Below are 25,150 nucleotides of genomic sequence, written 5' to 3'. Positions count from 1 at the left end.
AATCATTTTTGCATTATCAGCAGTAAGCCACCTCAAGTGGGTCCCTAGAGAGGCAGCACGTACGTTTTCTAAATAAATAAACAGAACCAAATATGGCTGCAGCCTACTGGACAAATTCCCAACAGCAAAAGCGCAACCCACACGTTGTGCTCGTGCCTTCACCCAAAATATTTTGTAGCTTTGTTCACCCGGCTGCAAGGTCGACAAAGGGAAATACTTCCCTGATATGGAACACCTTTGGAAAGGGACAAGGAATGGGAGCAGGAGAAGGCCAAAGGGGGACCGCAAGGACTGAGAAGATGCTTAAGGGGAGGTGAACCATCACCTCTCAAAACAAGTCCAGCGGACTAGATCTGCAGGAGGGAGGGGCTCTTCTAGGAGTTGTTTCCAACTCTGAGTTGGACCCTGACATAGCTCACCGACTACAGCTGTTACTAACTTCTAAGTTGCCCGCAGAAATAAGCACAATGGCAGGTATTGCTAGCAAATATCTCCCTGGCTACAGCAGTAAGGAGAACAAAACTCTGCTGTTTCTGGCTACAGGTTCTAATTTTCTTTTGCCATCCAACAATCGTAGAAAAAAATTCTGGCAACAATGCCTTGAGTGGGATATCAGCGAGTGGTGGTATGCTCACTTCAGGTGGACCCCCCGGGAACGATAAAAATCACTTGGCTGACCCTCTCAGAGTTGGGGCTGTCTGGAGGGGTCCCAGCGTGCAACAGAGGAGAGGCTATGGATCAGCAGCAGGGTGTCTACTTGGCATGTGGGAGGTCCCAGGACCAGTCCCCAGCACAGTAGGTGATCTGAAGATCTCGGCCTGAGACCCTGGAAAGCCACGGCCAGGCAGAGTAGAGACTGGCCTTGATGGACCAGGGTCCTGACTTCGGATAAGACCACTTCATGCATTCAACAGCTGCCCCAGCTCACCTATAACCATTCAGCTTCCCCAAAGAGGGATGACCACAAAGTGACCGCTTATCATATTTGGCTAGACGTGATCTTTGAGGATCCCACTGCAGAGAGGCTGAAGGCGTCAACACAGAAAAACCTGCCCATCTTTAACCCTTTTGGAGAAAACTGTTCACTCGGGACAAGGCATGCGCTACGAGTTCCCACGCTGGAATCTATGAAGCTGCCATTAGGAAAGTCATGGAACGCTTAGCGACGCATTGGAATCAGACACCTTTGAAGAGGAGGCTCGGTTCACAAATGCAGGGCAATAAGGTGGTAGTAGGTTTCACACAGTAGAAGAGAACATACTACTTCAGGCTGCAGGTGGTAGATTCCAGCTTTAACCACAGTAAAAGACTCCATACAAAATCAGCTCTACTGATTCTCTAATTGTAGAGAGTTCTTGACGGGTGTGTGTGTGTGTGCTGAAGTGTGATCTTGAAATGATCTCTTGCATTCTAATCTGTTTTCACAGGACTCGTTCCAGAAAATAACAGAATAAAGGACTGAGTGATGCAGAGAAGACACACACACACACACACACACACACACACACAGAGCAAGAGCCAGCCTAGCGAGAACCCACATAGAATGCTAGGCTTGAGGGGGGTGGGGGTGGGTTGAACCTGTAGAGCAACCAGCGGTGTGCAGGACAGATGTCAAATTTCCATCAAGGCCTAATGAAAGATATGCCCCACCCCCGCCCCCGGTTTCACTTCTATGTTGTTAAACATGCTTCAGTGTTGTAAGATAAGGTTCACGCTTTACTGCTTCATCTCTGGATGTCATGTCCTGGCTGAGCCAAGTTACGCATGCTTTGTAACTATGAAACCCTTATTAAGGGATAGCTTCCGCTTTATTAGAGTTCTCAACCACACACAAGGAGGACAGCCTGCATGGCAACATATGCTTCTGAAGCCTAAGCTACACAGAGCCGGGCACGCAGACGTCGGCCACCCTTGCTCCAGAAGAGAGGGGAACGGCCTCGTTTCATTCCACCGCACAGCCCCACTTTGGCTCTTCTTTGCGGCTTCTATTTGTCCACCCAGCTTATCAGACCCCAGAACTTTTCCAAAGGTTAATAAAGGTTTCAGGACGTTCCAAGGAAAAGGCCGAGTTCCAACGAGCCAGTGCTGGGGGCGGGTGAAGATGCAGCAAGATTCTCAAGTCTGCTTTCCAAGAGAGGCTCTTTCAAGGGCTGGAACAAAGTCCCCCAATGTGCCGAAGAGGCCAGCGTGTGTTGTGAAAATAGCCACAGTTGAGCAAATCAAATGGGAAACGCGGACTCTGCCAGCACTGGAAACGCCTGCAGACGGAGCGGCCAGGAGCAAACTCAGCCAAGTTCTCCGGCGAGGCTCTGCTGGGAGAGCCCAACCTCTGGCAGAAACGAGGGACATCCATTAGCCAGGAGGAGTCCGACTGCCTGGAACGCGATACCGAGGACCCAACATGGTGCCTCATCTCGGCTGCAAATGTTAAGAGGAAGCGCTGCAGCTGTGACTCTCCGGATACGAAGCTGGGATCGATCTGTGCCACCGCTCGGCGCTGCGGCGGTTTTCAGAGACAGACTTCTTGAGGAGTCAGAGTGGATGAAACTGCCCACCCCAGCAAGGACAAATGCATTTCAAGAGCACCCCCACGGGCAGCTATGATTCCAGGCGGGAAAAGGAAAGGGATTCATCCTAATTCAGAATAAAGTTTGTGGAACTCACTGCCACACGAGCTAAGTGGCAGCCACTAGCAAGGAGGGATCAAACAAACGCAAGGATAGCCGTGATGGTCAAAGGGAACCTCCACGTTCAGAGGAAGTGAACTTCCGGGCCACCCCGTATTGTACTTGTTCACTGAATGTCCTGACTGTTGATCATATTGACTTGTACGGTATAATCCGCCTTGGGTCTCAGTGAGAAAGACGGACACAAAATATAAATAAATAAATAAAATACAGGCCCTTTCAAAGGCATCCAACTGGTCACTGTGGGAAACAAAGCAGGCTGGAGTGATCTGATCCAGCAGGGATCTGCTTACACTGTTATTCCCCTTCCCGTGCGGATGCTTGATGCCCTACATATCCACGATTAGGGGAAAGGACTGCAGACTGGAAGGGGTTCTTTCCAGACACACTCAACACCCCCCCCAGCTTCTCTGTTTCTTCAAACAAGCCATTTATCTGGTTGCCAAAGCAAGCCTTGGTTCCTCCCTCATCGTAACTCCCCACCCACCCCAGCAAGAAGCTTGACTGAGCCAAGCCCCCTGGCAACCACTACATGTTCTGGGATTCTCTGCCAAATAGGTAAATGCCACCCGTTAGCCATGACAGCTCCGTGGAACCTCCACTTTCAGAGACAGTATATCACCCAAAGCCAGTCAACCAGGAGAGGATCAGGGCCTTCCTACCCTAGTAATCTGCCACATTTTTAGCCTTCCCTCCCTCCAAGGAGTTCAGAATGGCAAATGTGCTTCGCCCTTCATATTACCCTCACAACAGCCCCGTGAAGTAGATTAGGCTGTGAGAGAATGGCTGGCCCAGTCACCAAGGAAGCATCGCAGCAGAGAGAAGATTTGAACCCGGATCCTCCAAGACACTACACTGTGGAGACGTACAAGCTTCCCAGAGAAACCTAGTTGTTGGAAACAATCAAAGATTAGGTTATTTTTTGTTGCTATGCAACAGGGCTCGTTCAATGTTCTTAACTTCCTACCCCTTGTGATGAACACCAGCGCTCAGCATTATTTTATTTCTGCCTCCTCCAACTGATGCCTCTCCCAGAGGTGTTAATGCAAGCTGCTCTCCATTTGGTCCCTAGGCGAATTTAGGAGGCAAACCTAAAACAGACGGAGATCGTACCGCAGAAGACGGATCCTGATTTCTAGCCTCCCTTCATATTCTAGACAAGAGGGACAGAAGAGACCAGACCTTCACATTGTCATCCAAATAAGCACACATGTAAAATCACAGGAGTCCCGGCCTGAAACTGTGACCGCAGTGTATTGTTTCGCCAGAGGAGACTGAAATAGAAAACTCACATTGCACTCAAGGGAAAGGCCGAGAAGCGAAGCCCGGAGAGCCAGTGTGGTGTAGTGGTTAGAGTGCTGGACTAGGATCTGGGAGACCCAGGTTCAAATCCCCGCTCTGCCATGGAAGCTTGCTGAGTAACTTTGGGCCAGTCACACACTCTCGGCCTAACCTACCTCACAGGGCTGTTGTAAGGATAAAATGGAGAGGAGAATGATGTAAGCCACTTTGGCTCCTCATTCAGGAGAAAGGTGGGTTATAAATGAAGTAAATAAGGAAATAAATAATTAAGATCTCTCCTACCCAACATGGCAATCCAAACTCAAGTGACGGGACTTCGCAAGCAAACAAGGACTCAAAGGCAAACAAGGACTAAGCACTCAAAGACAGACTGAAATGGAAAGCTTTTGGACAAAGGGAGGGGTCCTATGTCAGCCAACAGGGGCACACAGACAGGGAAACTCACCCCAGCACAGCACAGCACCAGACCGCACAAATTAAAGATGCTGAGCGGAAAGCCAACATAAGGCCTGAGGTGCCATCTTGTGATGGAAGTGAGAACTACAAGTACAGAAAATTATTCCGGCAGGCCACTGCTCAAAGACAAGTGGAGGGCTGCGAAATCACACAGATGTGAAAAGGGCCCCTTTCCTCTCCCACTGCCAGAACGGCCATGGAGGCAAACAAATGTAGCTTCACTGCCAGTCAGCCGTCTGTCCCATATTTGGACTTGCTCGGATCCAGCTTTTATATACAGGACTCGTTCATTTGTTCTATACCCGTCTTAGAAAATGTCTAGATGAGCAGTCGTGTTAAGTCTGTCTGTAGCAGTAGAAAAGAGCAAGAGTCCAGTAGCCCCTATAAGACTAACAAAATTTGTGGTAGGGGATGAGCTTTCGTGAGCCACTGCTCACTTCTTCAGAATGAGAATCCATCTGTCCTTACACTAGTGGCCAAAATTTTGGAAACCTTTTGGAAAAAGTGCATTTTTGAGGTTTGATGGCTCATAACACCACTTTTTTTTAGTAATACCATAAAATTACATATCAATGGAAAGATAATTTAATCAAGAATGTAATGCAACAAAGTTTGTTCCATTATCTGTATTCTATCAAATGTTATAGCTAAATAACCAGGAAAAGGAAGCACAACTTGCTTAGGTTGATATGAAGTAGCTTTCCTTCATTTGAATGTAGCCATTCGACGTAATACAATTAAAGAAATGGCACAAAGAGTTGACTGGTCACCCAGAAAGCGATGTAAAATAGTACTATTAAGTGAACAAGGCTACAGTTATGAAGAAATTAGAAGAAAAATTGGTGGAAACTTAACCAAAGTTGGCATTTCTAAATTTCTGAAGAGGTATAAGGCAACTCAGTCACGACAAAACCAGACTGATAAAGGCAGGAAAAGGCGCACACAAGCAAGGGATGATAGAAGAATTGAGAGCCTAGGTGACAGAAGAAAATCATCAAGGTGTATACAGAACGAAATGCCGCAATTCAATGTGAAGTTGAGTGCAGGGACTGTTCGGCACAGACTGGAGGAATTTGGTCTTAATGCTAGAATTCCATGAAAAAACCATTATCATCTCTCAAACAAAGGTTGAAAAGATTAAACTGGGCTAAAACCCATGTTAACTGGACAGCGGAACAATGGGACAGTGTTATTTGGAGTGATGAGACCAAAATCTCCCTGTTTGGTAGTGATGGCATAAAATACGTGAGAAGAAGAATCGGAGAAGATTTGCATCCTGACTGCATTACACCTACCATGAAACACCCAGTTAATGTTATGATATGGGGTTGTATGACATCAAAAGGTGTGGGCAGAATTTGCGTGATAAATGGCAATATAAATGCCCAAAAATACATAAATGAAATACTTGAACCCAAACTGAAGCCTTCCACACGTGATCTTTTCCAAGATAATGAAGCATTTACATTTCAACAAGATTCAGCTCCACGTCATGTTGCTGTTGTGTGCAAAAAGTGGTTTCAAGATAATCATATCCCACTGTTGGAATGGCCTGGGAATGGGACAGACCTGAACCCCATCGAAAATCTATGGAGCCGACTAAAGAAACTGGTTAGTGAGAAGCAACCCAGCAACAAAATGCAATTAATAGAAGCAATAACTCAGTCGTGGTTTCCCATTATAACAGCTGCAGAACTAAAAAACGTGGTTCACTCTATGGGAAGGCGTTGTAAGGCCGTAATTAAAGCAAAAGGTTACCCAACTAAGTATTAACTGACATGGTGAGAATTGTTGTATAACTCATTTTTTCTGTGTGTTTCAATTTTCTTCTTTATAACTACTGTTCTAAAAAAATTTCCTTCATAAAAGTTATTGCATTACATTCTTGATTAAATTATCTTTCCATTGATATATAATTTTATGGTATTACTCCAAAAAAAACTGGTGTTATGAGCCACCAAACCTTAAAAATACACTTTTCCCAAAAGGTTTCCACAATTTTGGCCACTAGTGTCTATCTTGGAGAGTGGAGTGATTATAAAATGTCTGTTAATCTCAACATAACGAACGGTTTGTTCATCTTTCTCTTCCTGACCACCAGTGCAACAATGTTGAAAAACTAACAGCTGTACAATGAGGCAATTCTCTCCAGCATATTTGACTCACAGTTGCTTCATATACCTATTTCACACGGCCCTCAACGGTTTCAGTTCCCTTGTGATTTTTCTAAGAAAACGAAAGAACCCGTCAAGATTAGTCTTATCTGCTCTAGCTGGCAGGCACCGTCCAGGGTCGCAATTGGAGGTGGAGGTCTTCCACATCACCTGCCACCTGCTCCTTTTAACAAGAGATACTGGGGATTGAACCTGGGACCCTGAGATACTCTACCACTGAGCCATACCAACTACACATGAAGCTGCTTTATCTTGTGTCAGACCACTGGCCTCTCAATGTTAGTATTTATTTATTTACTTCATTCATACCCCACCTTTCTCCCCATGGTGGATCCAAAGCAGCTTACATAATTCTCCTCTCCTCCTTTTCATCCTCACAACAACCCTGTGAGGTAGTTTCAGGTAAGTAGCCATGCTGGTCTGCTGTAGAAGAGCAGGACTGGAGTCTAGTGGCATGTTAGAGATTTTCAGAGTATAAGCTTTCAAGACCCAAAGCTTCCTTTTTTAGATGCAGGGAGGAGAAATCCTGAGCCTCTACGTCCCAGTTAAGAGGTGGGTGGGGTGAAGTAAAGAAGGGAGTCGGGATATAAAGGTACAATGCAGCTTGAACAGGAACTAGCACCTGCAGTGAGATAAGAATCCTGTTTCTCTATCCAGTCCTGGGGATAGGGGTGGGTGCTGCCACAGTTTATAACTTGTAAATGACCTCAGGTTCGACAATCTCACTATGTAATCTTCCCTTGAAGCTTGTTTGAGGACAACCACTTTTAGGTCTGCAATGGGATGTCCCGGAAGATTAAAACGTGCTCCCGTTGGGTTTAGAGTATTTTGAGGTAGGCTAGGCTGAAAGGGTGTGACTGGCTGAAGGTCACCCAGGGAGCTTCCAGGGCACAGCAGGAATTCGAGCCTCTTTCTCCCACATCCTAACCTGACACTCTAACCACTACACCACACTGGCTCTCCCAGCGTGGTCTTCTCTGGCAATGAGTCTCCGGTGGAGGTCCTTCATTATCACCTACTATCAACTGGCAACGTGTTCCTGCACGCGCTCAGTTGGAAGCCCACCCATGTCTAAGCCCTGCTTTCTAAGCAACCACAAACAGGTTTGCAGCCCAACTAATGGACTCCCAGCAATTCTAGCGCTTTGTAAATTGCACAAATGCTACGTGACTAACCTGTGAGCAAGGGTGGTCTACTTGCTATATTTGGCGCTGTTGCTATTTCGCTACTTCCACACATTGCCTTTTATGATGGCCCTGTTCTTACAGCGCACTCTGCGTTGTGCCTCTTAAGTCTGGTTATCTCACTGCCTTCTGCACCAGAGCTAGGAATATTGTCAATGCACAAAGTTTATTGCATTTAATGCATATCCCCACCTTCCTTCCTTCAGAGAACTCAAGGATGTTTGTATAGGGTTCCCAGCAGGGTGGATTTGATTTAAATCAAACTGATTTAAATCACGATTTAAATCACTAGTCATTAAGGCTTGATTTAAATCATAGTTTTCTACATAAAAGACTAATTCTTGCTGGTATAACTTTAATATGCAAGTAGATGCCTGCCTTACTGATAGGTAAAGGAACCTCATTAAAGTATTCCCAAACTGGGTCTCTTTTACGGCCTGCTGCCATTATAGGTTTTTTCCTCCAAGGAAAGAATGTGATAAACCTCAGGCCATACACACAAAAGATCCAACGACTTGTGCAGTATTGTGCTCAAAAAGTTTCACTTTCATTTTGTACTGCTTGCCCCGCCCTCCTCACACTTAGTTTCTTCTTGTGCAGATCTATTCCACTCCAAACAATCAGAAAATTGTTTCTATTCACTGAACTTCTTGAAACTTAGCACTGGAGGGGTTGATCCTGTCTTCATAGGTTTGTAGAACAATAGGATTAAGGTCTTTTTCTCAACTCTGTTCATGTTATAACATTTTTGCTGTGAAGAAGAGGCATGTGATCTCTGCTGAGCTGACACAAATTCAGTTTTGAGAACTGCAAAACCAAGCATCTGTGATAATATCTTGTAGGCAGAGAAACTGCCCAATAATCTTACAAAAACCTCTGGAAGAGCATGACATTGTGAATGGATTAATGGAATTTATTTACCAAAAAAATTAAACATACACAGCCTTATTCTACATAATTAAAAACTAATCTTTATTTCATGATGGAATAACCTTTGGATGGTAATATATTTTCCTCAAAAAGCATTTTATTTAAAAAAATCCAATTTAAATTTAAAAAATCCGATTTTAAATTTAAAAAAATCCGATTTATATAAAAAAAATCCGATTTTTGTGATTTTTTAAAAAAAATCATTGATTTTTATCCACCCTGGTTTCCAGGCTTTCAAGAACTAAGTAGACCATCTTTGCTTAATTTCAACTAAGTTGCTGCCTCACATGCCTTCAAACGACATCCTGGGTGTATTGTCGAAGGCTTTCACGGCCGGAGAACGATGGTTGTTGTGGGTTTTCCGGGCTGTATTGCCGTGGTCTTGGCATTGTAGTTCCTGACGTTTCGCCAGCAGCTGCTGGCGAAACGTCAGGAACTACAATGCCAAGACCACGGCAATACAGCCCGGAAAACCCACGACATTCTGGGTCTTTAATTCTTCCGTGCTACCCTTACAAGCCCAATTTACAAGTTACATTGAATGCACATATGATTCATGTAAAGTGTACATTTTAATTGTAATATGTGCGTTGAGTAATGCTCACAGTTCATTACACGCATACACAGCTGAATGTGTGACACAAACCCCAGATTTATCCGGGTTCTGGGCCCTGGTTTCAGTTGCAAAGTGAAGACACTTTGGCTGTTTCTTACGAACAGATGAACAAATGTATGTACAGGATGTGTGTTCACTGTAATGTGGCAACAGGGCGCACACTCAAAATCTTGTATCGCACACAAAGTGCTCTCTACCAAGGGCTATGGATTCCATTGAGCACTCACACCCAAGGTCTGAACAAAGAGTAACAAGATGAACTGTGCCTTCAAGCAATCAAATGCAAGCGTTTGAAAAAGATCGTATTTAGTTTGAGAAGACACATAGGAGTTGGAATAGGAGATATAATATCGATGAACTCTGATTCAGGTATGTTCTGTGTACTCTGTATTTTATTGTAACAACTCTTGTAGTGCAAAATCTTAATGTTCCTCTGACCCTGTTATTCCTCCTTCTTCTTTTGTACTCCTCTTTGTTCTGAGAAGAAAAAAAATGAAAAAAAATGCAAGCCCTTGAGCCCAGTGGGTAATTCTGCCTGGCTTTTCCAGACACTCTCTTACTGCTGCACAACGCTGCCTGCTTTCTGGGGGCTCCTGATATTGGCCTCTGCCTGGGCTTGTGAAATCCTCCGCATAAGAACAGTTTGCAATCCAGTATCTACATTGTACATACAGTGTGTTAATTGTCTTGTAAAGCCACCTCAAGAGCCTCAGGTGAAGAAAGTCGGAAAAATTAAGAAAAATGTAATGTGAGAACGTGTCCCTAATTTGTACAAAGAGTGCATAATTCTTCCCTTTTTCATCTTAATTATTTTATTTTCACTTGATCGGTTATAAAAAATAATTTTGCTTTTTCTTTTCCCACTGGAATGGTGGAAAATGCACTCACATAATCTGTGAGTCCACCCTGCCAAATTTCAAATACATACACTGTCCTAGTTCTACAAGCAATTTAAATTCTCAGCGGCAAGAGAAAAAAAATCAGTTCTTTCGCAATGGCTGATTTTTAAAAGTCTGTCACTTGTTCAAGAAACAAAGAAAAGGGGAATTTTATAAGTTACCTGGCTAAAAAAAAAATTTAAGGGCTTTTGGAACGGAGGATGCACATACGTGCGCATCTCTTAAAGTCTTATATACGCATTTCCAGTCTTTAACACAGCACAGAAGTTCATGTGATTTTCTCTGCCACGTAGGGGCCCAGAGTGATATACCCACAGTGGTTCTACCGCAGAAGGGCTCTCAAAAGTAAAGTATCTCAAAGGAATCTGATATTACACAAGATGCAAACAAACTCTGGCAACAGGAAAACAACTCCATCTCATGACATGGAGAGAGAACCCAAGAAGAGTCTACCAGAAGTGAATCCCCTCCAATTGCCTATTTGCATATTCTGGGCCAAAGTAATGCCTGGAGAGCTGGACCAAGGAGAGGAGCGAAAAGGGATCTATGAGCTCACCACCATTCAAGTCAACCACAATGTGGCAGATCACACTTTGTGCTGCTCTTTTGTGCTCAGTACAACCTTCACATGACGCCCAAGGCTGCGAGAAAGTTTAATTGCTAATTTATGGACCTCTGTAAGAACAGTACCAATCAACAACTGCCCAAGGCCCACTATTATCTCAAGCAACATTCTTTGTCTTGGCAGCTCTTTCATATTTAAAGAGCATGATAAATTACTCATGAGAAAAAGTAACAAAAAGGAGGCTCTAGAACCAATGCAAACTCCCTGGTAACCAGGTGCTGAATACCAAGAAATCCTGACTGTCAACTAGTCATGCTAGGCATTTAAAGCAATTCAAAAATATTTTCTCTCCTCTGCAGATACCGCTTCAAAAGTTTGTATTTTGAAGCGCATTTATTTGGAAGTTAGTGCTACAGAAGTCAAGAGGGTTCGCTTCTAGGCAAGTAAGTTCAGAACCCAGATCACAAGGAGCATTTTGGTCCTCAAGTGCAAAAGCCATGCTTCGAAAACAAGTCAGGGCTGAATATATAAATGAGACTTCCTATGCTGCTGGTGACTGCTTGTTAGTGGTGCCCATTAAAACTTTCTACTGCATTAGTTCAAAGATACAAGAAAGAAACATGTTGTTTATTAGGGAGAGATGATGTCCTCAGCCAGAGGGATAAAATTTCCAGAAATTTTGAAGCCATGGGGGAAAACTTTAGAAGTACATTTTAGAAAAAAAGCGTGTGATATAAGCAATAATTACTTCCTTACCAGATCTTATGAACATGAAATGCATCATTTATAACTTAGCACGTAAAACTGTACTGCTGATAATACCTATGGAAAGTATAAATGCCTTCATTTTTTTCCCCAAGCAGAACTGCAATTACAGCCAAAGCAGATTGATCTGCAAACTGCAGTATGCTTTTCTACCTTAGCATGTGTCTTAGTTTTTGCCATCTGGGAAGAAAAAATAAGTTGAAAACAGAAACTGATTTTTACAGAAAACTAAAAAGAGTGTATGATGTGAACAGGAACATTCCCACATGGCCACAATAGGACTGGCACTGTATCTTGAGGTACAGCTGAACTTTATAACGCTAAACCTTTCAAACGCGTTTTGATCATGCCCACTGTAGTTAGCATGTTAAGTGTGCACAAAATCAGTCACTGCACTTATATACCACTCTTCTAGACAAAGATCCAGAGGAGTTAGCCGTGTTAGTCTGCAGTAGCAAAATCGAAAAGAGTCCAGTAGCACCTCTAAAACTAACCAACTTTACTGTAGCATGAGCTTTTGAGAATCACAGTTCTCTTCATCAGATGCATGCACGCATCTAACAAAGAGAACTGTGATTCTCGAAAGCTTATGCTACAGTAAAGTTGGTTAGTCTTAGAGGTGCTACTGGACTCTTTCCGATTTTGCTTCTAGACGAAGTGCCCCACTCAGTGCAGTGAACTAAATCAGTGTTATTATTACAACACAGCTGGGGAGCTGGGGCTGAAAGGAGTGGCTTACCCAAGGCCACCTACTGAGCTCATGGCAGCAGTGAGATGTGAACCAGCAGAGTGCTGATTCGCAGCACTCTGTCCTTGAAAATATACTTTATATGCCAAGAGACCACCATTCTCTAATGTTGTGGATTGTCTTCTATAAAAAAAAAGCTTCAAGCAACACATTTTGACTTAGACAAATCTTGCCTTTAAAAAGCATTTAAAAAATTTAAAGGAGGAGACCGAACGATTCAACTTCTTAGGAATGAATGAAGTACGGGAAGCCATAATAGTAATGTTGAGGACGAAGAACAAACTCAGCAGTACTCGTCTGAAAGAGACAAAACATTCTCAACCCCACCGCCCAATATGACAAGCCACTACACTGACCCAAATAAAACATTTCCATTCAGAAACAAAAATGTTTATATTGCTTTTCTTCTAAAAATAAAAATGATGACACTAAAGCTTTAGGGACTGCCCTACCATTCACCATAGAGCCTACGTAAGCTCTCTCTGTCGCTTAAGGTCTCCAGTGGGATGATGGAGGGTATTTCCTAAGCTTGTTATTGGGCTGGAATGCAGGCGGGGAGTCTGCCACAAGCTTCTCTAAAAGTCCAGAGTTCAACCAAGCCGACCGGGGAACACGCAGGGAGTGTAGTCCAGGGAGCCGAATTCAAAGGTCAGAGCCAAGAGAGCAGTCGGAGCAGAGCTGGGTCGCGGTAGAGCCGGGCGGGTCTGTGCGCAGGTGCTTCTGCAACGAGGGAGAGGGCGTCCCGGCTTAAGAGCAATCACCTCCAGGGCAGTGCTGCGTCCTGCTAAGACTCAAGGTCACTACGCCGCTGCTTGAGTGCCTGAAGCCTTGCACTTTGCCTCCTTTCCTGTGCAGCAAGATGCTGCCTCCCTCTGCGCTGCCTCTCAGGCTCAGGGGAGCTGGGTGGGGATGCTGCCCTGGTCTCAGGAGCTGGTGCAGGTAAGGGGACAGCCTCCGTCTCTGGGTCTGCCCTGGATTCCTCCACCTGCTCTGGCGAGGGTCCCTGCTGTTCCCCTCCCTGCTGGTCTTCCAAGCGGCTGCCTCTGGAGGGGCTTGGAATACTCTCTCCCCTGTCGTCCTCCCTGAGGTCTTCATCCTCTGAGGGCTCAGAGCCCACAACAGTTATTTCATCCAGAGCCATAGCAAGGATGGGCAGTTCTCAGGAAAGTTGTCTTCCTTGCTCTCTCCTACTCTCATTTTGCATAATCGGAAGCCAGAAGGGTTGCTAAACAACGCAGTTAACTTTTGGGGGGGTGTTTTGGAGGGGATCTCACAGACTTTATGGAAGGGAAAAGAGAAAAAAGTTCACTCCAGTCCTGTTCAAACTATCTGCCTTGGCAACAATCGTAGAGGGTCAGTGTCTTTTGTCTTCTGACCTTACATATGTTGTTAAGGTGAGGGAAACGGGGAAGACCGAGAGAGTCTCGAGTGGGTGGCTGTGCTGGCCTGTAACAGAACAAGATTCGAGATCAGTAGCCCCTTAAAGGCCAGCAAGATTTTCATGGAATAAGGTTTCGAGAGTCAAAGCTCCCTTCTTCAGCGACAAGGAGGAATGGAGACTCCTGAGCATTTACATTCCAGCCAGAAGGTGGGAGGGGTGTAGAAAAGGTGTTGGGAATGGATGCGAAGGTACAATGCGGCTTGATTAAAGCAGAAATTAGCATCTGCAGTGAGATAAGAATGTCTCTGTTTAGCCCCTCCCCAGGGGGGCATTTTTCTGAATTTTTGAATGAACTCAGTTTCAGTAATCTCACAATACAGTCTTCCCTTGAAGTTTCTCTGTCTGAGGAGAACCACTTTTTAAAAAGGAGGCGAGAACAACAAAGGACAGGACAGCTGCAGAACAAGGAATTCGGTGAAGGAAGCCACGATGCAGGGTAATGTGACCTCCTTACACAATACAGAAAGAACTAAAGGACCCTTGACTTCCTCTGCCCCATCTTCCCCCACTGCAATAGTGGGAAAACCCTTGCTGTCCACAGCTAGCAAACCGGCTTCCCTTCAACACAGCTGGAAACATCAGAAACTCCGGGGAACTTCTGCTCTCAAGAACTTCTAGATAGTTGTTGTGGATTTTCCGGGCTGTATAGCCGTGGTCTTGGCATTGTAGTTCCTTGGCATTGTAGTTCCTACAACCATCGTTCTCCGGCCATGAAAGCCTTCGACAATACGACTTCTAGATACTCCAGCAAGTGCAATGGATGAGACAGGAAAAGCAGTCCTCCTCAGACTCAAAACGCCTGTTGCCTCCTACGAAAGCTGGAAAAAAATTATCCCCCAAAGCATTAAATGCTGGGGACAGCAAAGCTGCTCAGGAATCCCAGACAGGCAACTAGATCCGACTCGAATCTCTGCTTCGACGTGGTATTTGCAGGGATGAGTTTGGGCTTATTGCTCTCTCTCTCCCAACCTGACTCCTGACATTTGTTAGGAAAGAGGGAGGACATCTCAGATCCTTGGAGGAACATGGCTATGAATAATCATGAGCAGAAGGACATGCATGAAAGAAATGAAGACAGCGCTGCCATTATAGCAGCTCCTGCAAATAAATCTGGATGCACCGACCCCACTCGTTTGTATCTCCTTGTCCGTTCTCTTCCTCTTCGAACACCTCTGTACTCTTTGTCAGAGAGATCACGACACTATGACGTTGCTGCAATCGTTTCTCTCTGCTCTTCAAAGTCAGGAGATACAGTTGCATTAGAGACGCCCCCCATTCTCCCTATCTGAAAAAGAAGTTGTTTCTCTCAAACTAAAGCAAGAGACATGCTAGGATCTCCCCCAGAAAAGGAACGCTGCTACACAGACACAACTTAAGCAGAAAGGAACATCAGTCTTTACTCAAGCACTCTTTCCAACCAAGAGATAATCCTTTGGGCAGTTAGGGTCACCCGCGGGACAAACCATCTGGATTCAAGCTGAGTTGTGAGTACTGGTGCTGGTGTTGTGAGTACTGGTGCTGGCCTGTCAGTGTAAACCAGTCCCTAGAATATCAGTCCCTAACTCTATTAATTGTCATAAAAGGATTTCCGAGTGCTGGTCTGTACACACGGTTACACTATTCATATACAGAATTACTGTCCTTGGGTTTACAAGGAGAGAAAGAAAAATCAAGGCACACAGGTCAGTCACATCTATGGGTTCACAGCAGGGTGGATTTGATTTAAATCAAACTGATTTAAATCACGATTTAAATCACGATTTAAATCACTAGTCAGTAAGGCTTGATTTAAATCATAGTTTTCTACATAAAGACTAATTCTTGCTGGTATAACTTTAATATGCAAGTAGATGAAGATTGTTCACAAACTGTCATCAGAATAGGCCAGTTCTTGATATACTGCTCAAAACAGTCCCCCACAGAGTTCCATCTAACATCTTGTGGGAGCGTTAGCTTGGTTCCACCCATCCTTTTCAGAGCTGCTGCAGCAAAAGGATTGTTGCGGAAGTATTTAGCAATTTCAACAACATTAGTCTCTATTTCTGGAACACTTAAGTCTTTGGCTAAGAGGTGCAGCAAATGAGCACTGCAGCCATGTGTTATTAGCTTTGTATTCCCTTCCTGCTCTTCTAAATTTCTTCTCATCTTGGATACGTTTGCAGCATTGTCTTTAAGGTCTTTTTCTCAACTCTGTTCATGTTATAACATTTTTGCTGTGAAGAAGAGGCGTGTGATCTCTGCTGAGCTGACACAAATTCAGTTTTGAGAACTGCAAAACCAAGCATCTGTGATAATATCTTGTAGGCAGAGAAACTGCCCAATAATCTTACAAAAACCTCTGGAAGAGCATGACATTGTGAATGGATTAATGGAATTTATTTACCAAAAAAATTAAACATACACAGCCTTATTCTACATAATTAAAAACTAATCTTTATTTCATGATGGAATAACCTTTGGATGGTAATATATTTTCCTCAAAAAGCATTTTATTTTAAAAAATCCGATTTAAATAAAAAAATCCGATTTAAATAAAAAAAATCCGATTTAAATAAAAAAAATCTGATTTTTTTGATTTTTTAAAAAAAATCATTGATTTTTATCCACCCTGGTTCACAGACTACAGGGGCAGTCAGAATTGAGGCCAGGGATGCTGCAAAGTGTGAGAAGTCAACACGGGGGAAAGAGAACAGCAATCAGCCCTTTTGCACAGGAAAGTTACATACAGATCAGAACGTGTCAAAAGCCTAAGGACAGGAAGCAGGAGCCTCAGGGCTGTGGGGAAGAGAGCCAGCCAAGACGGTCAAATCCTCTCCATGGGAAAGGCCACATAACAAGCCTGGTGGTCCTCAGAAAAATACCTCCTCTGCCAAGGAGTCTCATCACCCTACCTATAATTTAATTTAACTTATTCAATTTATAGTCCGCCCTCCCCACACCAGTGGGCTCAGGGCGGATCACGACAAAGCTTAAAAACACACTACACAATTAATCAACATTACCATTTAAAACATAAATAGTACATATCATTCATTTAAAAATATACTACATCTATATAAGTATAAATACAGAGAGCATAGCAGCACGTTAGATGCTCACCGTAACAAGTTGGATTGTACAACCATAACAGACGCTCACCATAACAAGGTGAATTGTAAATTATGCAGACACATTTCACAGATTACGATAATTTTTTTGTCATCACATAACCTGGGTCCTGACTGGGTGGAGACAAAGGCAGGAAATATAAGACAGAAAGACAGCCTACTTGGCAGGGTTGTGGTAGAGATTACAAGGGGAAAATTCACCTGAAGCACTCTATACAGCCTTAATGTAAAGACTGGGCCTGGGAAGAGATGCATGTCGAGGACTCTTCTCCCAGTCTCATAGGACTTGCTTTTGAAGCTTTCTGTAGAGACTAGGGCCAAGGAAGAGGCAGGAACATAAACTGCACCTGTCCAAGAGAGAGACAGCGAGCCCAGCAGTCCTCATAAAAATGCCACCGCTGCCAGGAGAGTCTCAGCACCCTCACCTACAGCAAGGGGAACTGTGTTTAGTTGCCTGTTTTGAAGTTATGCATTTCAAATTAAGAGATTATTTTAATATCTACTGTCACCCCCCCACCCTAGGTTCTGACTATATGCTGCAAAAGGGAAGATGATGAGAGTGACAGATGGACAGCCTACTTGGCAGGGTTGTCGTTGAGATGACAAGAGAAAATCTTCTTACTATATAATTGAGTAAGCGTGTTTCAGACAACTCACTTTATACCCCCCCTCAACCCCCACCAGAGGGTACTGCCGCAGAGGAAAGCCCAGGTAACTCACCATATTGCTCCAGAAAACATGTTGTGGTGGAAAGCCCAGGCAGGGAACAGGAGCGGAGCAGGTGGCAATGCCTTCCCCGTGCCTTAACCCAGATGGTATTAGGTGCGGAGCAGGTGGCAATGCCCACCTCCACCTTAACCCAGCTGATATTAGGAGTGGAGCAGGTGGCAATGCCCACCCCCTTCAGCCAACTGGTATTAGAAGTGGAACAGGTGGAAATGCCCACCACCACCTTAACCCAGCCGGTATTAGTACCAGAGAAGGTGGCAATGGCCCTTCAGGCAGCTGGTATTAGGAGTAGAGCAGGAGGCAATGCCCAGCCCTTGCCTTAACCCATCTGGTATTAGGAATGGAGCACGTGGCAATGCCCACCTCCCGCCTTAACACAGCCGGGATCAGTGATAGAGGAGGAGGGAATGCCTGCCTGCCCGCTCTCCCCTTTCTAGTGCCCGTTGTATTTTTCCCCACAACGGGATTTGTTTCTAGTTTCCCATGAAGCACTCTGCAGAGCCTGTATGGAACGGTCACGCCTAAGGTACACAAATAATAATAACAATAATAAATGCTTAGCTACCACTCTTCTTGATAGATTAGTGCCCACCCAGAGCGGTGAACAAGTTAGTGTTATTATCCCCACAATACAGCTGAGGAGCTGGGCTGAGAGGGGTGGCTTACCCAAGGCTCATGGCAGTTGTGGGATCTGAACCGGTAGAGTGCTGATTTGCAGGCGAACCAATTAAATTATGCATACTCATTTCACAGATTACAATAACGTTTTCACAGCTTCCAACAACGTTTGTCATCACACAACCTGGGTCCTGACTGGGTGGAGAGAAAGGCAGGGAATATGAGACAGAAAGACAGCCTACTTGGCAGGGTTGTTGTAGAGATTACAAGGGGAAAATTCACCAGAAGCCCAGCCTTAATGTAAGGGCTGGGCCTGGGAAGAGATGCACGGAGATAACTTTTCTCCCAGTCCCCTACGAGGCACTTGCTTTTGAAGCTTTCTTCAGCCTTCCTCCCAGCTCAGGCACGAGGGCCTGAGGAAAGGAAGGAGGATAGACGGCGCGTGGCCGGGGAGGCTCGCCGCCTCCCCCCTTACCTTCCAGGCTCTCGCATTGCACCAGGTTGAGGTAGTCGGCCTGAATCAGCACCCCCGCCTTGAAGCCGCGCACCAGGCCCTCCAGGTAGCCGCTGTCCACGTTGAAGTACAGCTCTGGGAAAGACGACAGCATCGTGAGGCGGACCGGGAAGCGGCGGCGGCGGCGGCGGCGACTGCAGAGGCGGAAGCGGGTCCTCGGCTGTCACGTGACGTGGCCAGGGACAACGAGCCTCCTCGCCCCGCGCTTGCGCGGCCGACAGTCGCGCGATCTAAAGGACCTGCTACGTCACGAACTCCCTCGACCATAAAGATGTGAGGCTAGAGCGACTACTTCCCCCTTTGTTTCTACCGGAAGTGCGTGGGGAAGGGGACATTCAGGGACGAGGCTTGTGCGACAAATAGAAAGGGGGGGGGGAATAGGGAGTCTAGTTTACAAGGAACTGAGCCCTGACGTCAGCAAAAGTCAGGAATCAATTTATGGGGGGAGGGCGCTAGGGTTGCCAACTCTGGGGCAGGAGATTCCTGGAGGTTTGGAAAGTGTTTAGGTAAGGTGGGGAGGGTGTCCTGCGGTGTTGTCAAATAACTTTGACAATAATCGGTATTTATAAACAATTATTACATACAGTATATGTTTTCTAAATTAGGATACATTCATTCATAAATAACATACATTTACAATTCATATACAATCATATGGCAATGCTTATATCATACTGTATTGAATATTCATCCTGTTATGTGCTATTGGATCAGCATGTGGAAGCAGATGTGTATAACTAGTAATGGAGATATAGAGGAATTATATACTTCCAATTTGCCACAGATCTAGCTCTTTCTTTTGGGGATTTCTTGTTTCATTAGGTATTCTAAGATTGGGTACCAGTTAGGTATAAAGTCTCTTGATGTCACGTGGGGGCCTATAAATGAGAGATTATGTGTAATGGCAGCCATAGTATAATTCTCCCATAATTTTTTATGTAATAGAGACAAAGATCTGGATCATTTACATTTCTCCAGCAGTGGCAATGGCTGCTTTGGCAGCTGATAACAGGATCAACGTAGTTTGTGTCTTAATCTGTATACCTCCTGTTAATGCCCATGTGTTTAAGAGCAAGGTCTCTGGCGAAATGGGAACATGCATGCCTGTGATGGTTTTGATTTCGTTTAGAACTCTTTCCCAGCATGTTGCTACTTTGGGACAGTGTAGCCAGCAGTGAAGGTAATCTCCGAACTCACCACATTGCTTTCAGCAGGTTGGACTAGCAGCTGGTATGATGTGGGTTAACTTTTTAAGTGTTGTGTACCAGTGTGAAACAAGTGTGAAACAGTTTTGAATGCTTGTAAACTTTAAATGGGGAAAGGTTCCAAATAGATATCCAACCAGCTTCTGTCAGATTTTTTGCCAGCGTGTTTGGTATCTGAGCATACGAGTTTTATTCAAGTCAGGTAATATCATCTTGCCATGGCTGCAACAGAGAGAAGGCACATATTGAGAAACGGAGACAAAGAGCATTCCAAAGATGATTCCTCTCAAAAGGTAATATGGGCACATACACCCTCTCCCCTCTTGTAAAGTTACATGACTGTGCTAACATGTAGCTCATGGTGTCCAAGCAAGGGGTCTGCAATAACCATATAAAGGCAAAAATGCAGTGTAGCAATGTGATATGCCACACAATGCTTGTAGAAGTCTCACGAGAATTAGTATGAGCAGTGGATGAAAACCAATCAGTTGGTACTTAGGTGGCCAGGTGTATGAGAAGGCCAATAGCTAAACAAAGAGTGAGTGATGCTTTAATGATGTAAACGGTAGTATAAGAGAGCATGTATTCCTTTGTTCGGTGGAACACTTAGAGGCTTGCTTTGAGCAGTGTTCCCTATTGCAATACACTTTTCCAAAGCCTTTGTTTGTCTCCTCTCTTTGTTCCTGGATTGGGTGGAAATGAAGGGCACCTTTGTGCAACAGTGGGCAAGGGTAGAAAGAACCAGTGGGTGTGAAAAATGAAAGGATTTTCTTTTCTGCCTCCCACAAGCCCTCAGACATGCCCTTCTTGCAAATTCTGCTGCCGATGGCCACTGTCCCTCTATTGCAAAAGGGAGCAGGTGATAATAATAACTGCACTTATATACCGCTCTCCTATACAGATTAGTGCCTCACCCAGAGTGGTGAACAAGTTAGTGTTATTATCCGGGAGTGGGTAAAAGTCAGATCCAGATGATTTTAAGCGGATCTTCATGAATTCATATGATGTTTATATTGAAACAAAACAAAAAGGCCATCATATTATAGTTCGTGCTCTAGTTTACAGGCAGCAATGACACAATCACGCACCCACCGATCCATGGCCAAAAAAAATGTGTAAAAAGCACGAATCCTCATGGATTTGTTTGATTTTTATATGGGGCCACCCAAAATCCACCATACAATCCCATATGTCATAATGGCCCCCCCAAAAATCAGGCAACCCACCACTTCGTGGCACTGCCACAGTGCAAAAATATGCTTTAAAAGCATGGATGCTCATGGATCCTCTGGATTTTTACATGGGGCCACCCAAAATCCACCATACAATCCCCATGCTGCTTATGCTTGGCAATAAATTCCATGGTCCCTTACTTGAAGGAGGAAGAAAGGGGTAAATGGGATCTTAGGTCAATCACTGTCTCACATCCTAACCCACCTCACAGGATTGTTGTAAGGATATTATGGTGTTAGTAGGGCTGCCCGGAGAAAAACATCCTGTCCCTTTAATAGAGGCTTAATGTGACATTATTTAACAGGTTATGTTATTTACTTCCATTACAAGAAAAACATCACATGCCCATTTCCATTTATTAAACCTCTATTAAAGCAACAGGGCATTTTTCACCAGGCAATTAGCAATCCTAGTGGTGTAGCGGTTAGGGTGTCAGTCTAGAATCTGGGAGACCCAGGTCTGAATCCCCACTGGGCCATGGAAGTTTCTGGGACCAGCCACTGTGCTGTCTGCCTAACCTACCTCACAGGGTTGTTGTGAGGATAAAATCAAGGAGAATGATGTAAGCCACTTTGGGTTTCCATTGGGGAGAAAGGCAGCATATTAATATCCAAATAAACAAATAGAGCCGGGCACAGAGATTCTCATGTAGAGGTCTGAACAACTAGTCCTGCTGCAGCTCCTGGCCAGTGCATGGTGGGGAGACCTATACTGGTCTCTTGGCAGGCAGGATTGTGCCCTAATGATGGACAAATACAACTTGGAGGAGGGTGATGGTGTAGAGAACCCTTTTGGTTGTGTTGCTCCAGTTGTGCGGAGCATGGGATGCTCTGAGGCTGCTGCCTGGATGCGCCCCTGAAAATGTCTCGAGGAGCAATTGAAATGATCTGTGGCGTTCTTTACATTTTTACACTGTCCAAATACTGGGATTCTTCTTTGACTCTAATGAGAGTGTTTATGCCTTTCCCTGAAATTCCTTGGGTACCTTTGCAACAGACTTGAGAGATAAGCCTTTTTTGTTGTTGGGATGGCCTTTGGAATGTGGCAAACTTCTGACAGAGACAAGAGGTAGAAGTGTAGCCAATGCTGCATTTGAATAACATGCTTCAAAAGCACAGATCCTCATGGATCCTCTTGACTTTTACACAGGGCAACCCAAAATCCACCGTACAATCCCATATCATGTCTATTGCCACAGGCTGCACCAAAAAAATGTGCCCACCTCTTCGTGGCACTGGCATGGTGCAAAAACATGCTTTAAAAGCATGGATCCTCTTGATTTTTACATGGGGCCACCCAAAATCCACCATGCAATCCCATACCATGTCTGTTACCACAGACTGCACCCAAGAAATCATGCACGCACCGCTTCGTGGCAACGCCATGGCACATAAACGTAATACAAAAGCATGGATCCGCTGGATTTTTTCATGGGATCACTTAAAACTCACCATACAGATCCATATCATGTCCATTGCCACAGATTCCACCCCAAACATCATGAGCCCACCACTTGGTGGCACTTCACAGCGCAAAAACTTACTTCTGAAACATGGATCCTCGTGGATCCTGTAAATGTTTACATGGGGTCACCCAGTACTCACCATACAGACCCATATCATGTCCATTGCCACAGACCGCCCTTCAGGACAACTTAATGGCCACTCAGAGGGGTTTACAAAGTATGCCATTATTATCCCCACAACAAACACCCTGTGAGGTGAGTGGGGCTGAGAGAGCTCCAGAGAGCTGTGACTTGCCCAAGGTCACCCAGCTGGCTTCAAGGGGAGGAGTGGGGAATCAAACCCGGTTCTCCAGATTAGAGTCCTGCTGCTCTTAACCACTACACCAAACTGGCTCTTAATACAGGATCTCAAATGGGGATAGTCCCAATTTCCCCCAACTCCCACTCGAATTCGAGTTAGCGCTAGGGGGAGTGCCTCCAGCCACTTAAGGGCAGTCTCAGCACAGATTTTAGTCAAGGTAGACTTATTGGTAGTTAAGCCACTTAATGCCTCCACAATGGCCGCCGCACTGAGACCATGGCTAAATGACACCACCACCCAGAACAGAACTTAGCAACAGGCAGGATACTGGGACCTGGGATTTCTCCAGGTCGTACAGACACCAGGGTAATGGTGCCTATGGAAGAACTCCTCTTCAACTACCAACAGGAGATTAGGGTGGTCCGTGTGCAAATGTACCTTTTTGGAAAATGGCAGGTTTGATACATTCCCAAATGGCTCCCGTATGTGGAGATAGGGGGTGTTGTGGGACCCTGCCATAAACTTCCGAGTCCTGGTAGTCACATAAAAATGAAACCACCTCAGGGACGGATTCCTCAAATGTTGACTGCTCCCCAGGAAATCCCACCTGGACCTGTTATTATCTGGCTGAGACAATCTCCCAGGTCAGCCCGGACACCTTCGGAATGGGTTACTATTCGGCCCAGTAGGTGGGGGCCAATAGTTCTACTAGCTCATCACCTTCCCTAGCAGGGCACTATTGGATATGTAACCCTACCTGCAAATGGGACAGGAATTTGCTACCTTGCCTTGGTGCTGCCCCCCCCCCCCCATTTGTGATCACATCACTAAGTGAGCAACCCCATATTCATAATTACCGGGATGCGGAGACGGCGCAGAAGCTTGTTCAGCAATACCCCCCCCCCCACACACACACACACACTCAATTTGGACTTTTCCGAGGCCTCATTGAGGCGGTTTGGAGATTGCAGGCAGTGGTCGAAATAGTAGCAAACAAAACAGCTGCAGACCTAAAAGCAATAGCCAAGGAACAGAGCCAAATGCAACAGGTGGCCCTGCAAAACCAGTTAGCGCTGGACTTCAGTCTAGCATCAAAAGGGGAAACTTGTGCCTTAATTAATACCACATGCTGCATCTGGATCCCAGACGATAGAAAGGATATCTTTTAGCGAAGCTGGAAGGGGCCCCGAAGGGGTCCCCCCGCCCCTTCAAGGTGATATTCAGTGTCCCTTCGGGGCCCCTTCCAGCTTCACTGCTCCACCAACCTGAAAAAGAAGAAACTACAACTACAAAAAAGATATCAATCTAATTGCATTGGGGAGACAGATGGATTTCTGTCTGCAACACGGAGAATCATCATTAAAGACTCTGGGGGGCTTACAAAGTGCACCCCTCTGGACTCTGGGACACTGAATATCACCGTGAAGGGTGTATTACAATAAGTCTTTTGAAAATATTGTATTGAGAGTTGATCATTACTTTTGTATCAAGAATAGCAATTGAGAAATATTTTTATTAAGTACATTGAAGAAATATTATTCACTTAATCTTTCCCTGGTGTGGGTTTCTTGTTGTTTGGCATTTACTTGTGGGGAAAGCCTCTTTACTTTTGGATCCCAGCTGGGTGAAGGTGAGGGTCGGGCATTGCCACCGGCTCCGCTCCTGATCCCAGCTAGGTGAAGGCAGGGGGTGGGTGGGCATTACCCCTGATCCCAGCTGGGTGAAGGCGAGGGTCGGGCATTGCCATCTGCTCCGCACCTGATCCTGGCCTGGGCGTCCCACTGTGATGCGCTCTCTGGAGGTCTGGCTGCCTCATCTGGCGTACCCTGGCGCACCAGGGTAGGAAGTGAGTGAGTTGTCATGAATACGCTTAGCATTTTATATAATAGGATACATCAGGCTTTCAGATGCCGTTCTAAGATGGAGTTAAAAATATTAGAGACAGCTTCAAACATGCAGTTCTGAATTGTCCCAACAGAAGTTTTGCACGATGGCTTCTTGCTGCCATCTGGAATGTAAACTTTAGGTAGTTGGCTGTAAAGGAAGAGTGCCCCTGTACCACTAATAGAAGAGGGAATTGTAGTTGGCACAGCATTATGCCGGAATGAAATCGATCAAGCCATTGCCTAACTCTTCCTATCCTGTATGTGTTCCATTCATCACTGTAGTGTCTCCATTTTATTAAGGAGAGGGCAGCCCCGTTGTGCTGGG

The 25,150-nt window shown here is 45.1% G+C and overlaps 2 protein-coding genes across 2 annotated transcripts in view; one reads left to right on the top strand and one right to left on the bottom strand.

Moving 5' to 3' along the window:
• Positions 1-18,941, bottom strand: part of ATP6V0D1 (ATPase H+ transporting V0 subunit d1) — a 47,044-nt gene extending 28,103 nt beyond the window's left edge. The window contains exon 1 of the mRNA XM_055000393.1: positions 18,697-18,941. Coding sequence (XP_054856368.1) covers positions 18,697-18,829 — 133 coding nt within the window. The 5' untranslated portion in view covers positions 18,830-18,941. The remainder of the gene's footprint in view (positions 1-18,696) is intronic.
• The window catches only part of FHOD1 (formin homology 2 domain containing 1), a 274,420-nt gene that overhangs the window by 212,217 nt on the left and 37,053 nt on the right, over positions 1-25,150 (top strand). The gene's annotated exons all lie outside the window — the stretch shown is intronic.

The sequence above is a fragment of the Eublepharis macularius genome, chromosome 16, assembly GCF_028583425.1.
Source record: "Eublepharis macularius isolate TG4126 chromosome 16, MPM_Emac_v1.0, whole genome shotgun sequence".
Taxonomy (NCBI): domain Eukaryota; kingdom Metazoa; phylum Chordata; class Lepidosauria; order Squamata; family Eublepharidae; genus Eublepharis; species Eublepharis macularius.
This window is presented reverse-complemented; position numbering and strand designations above follow the sequence as displayed.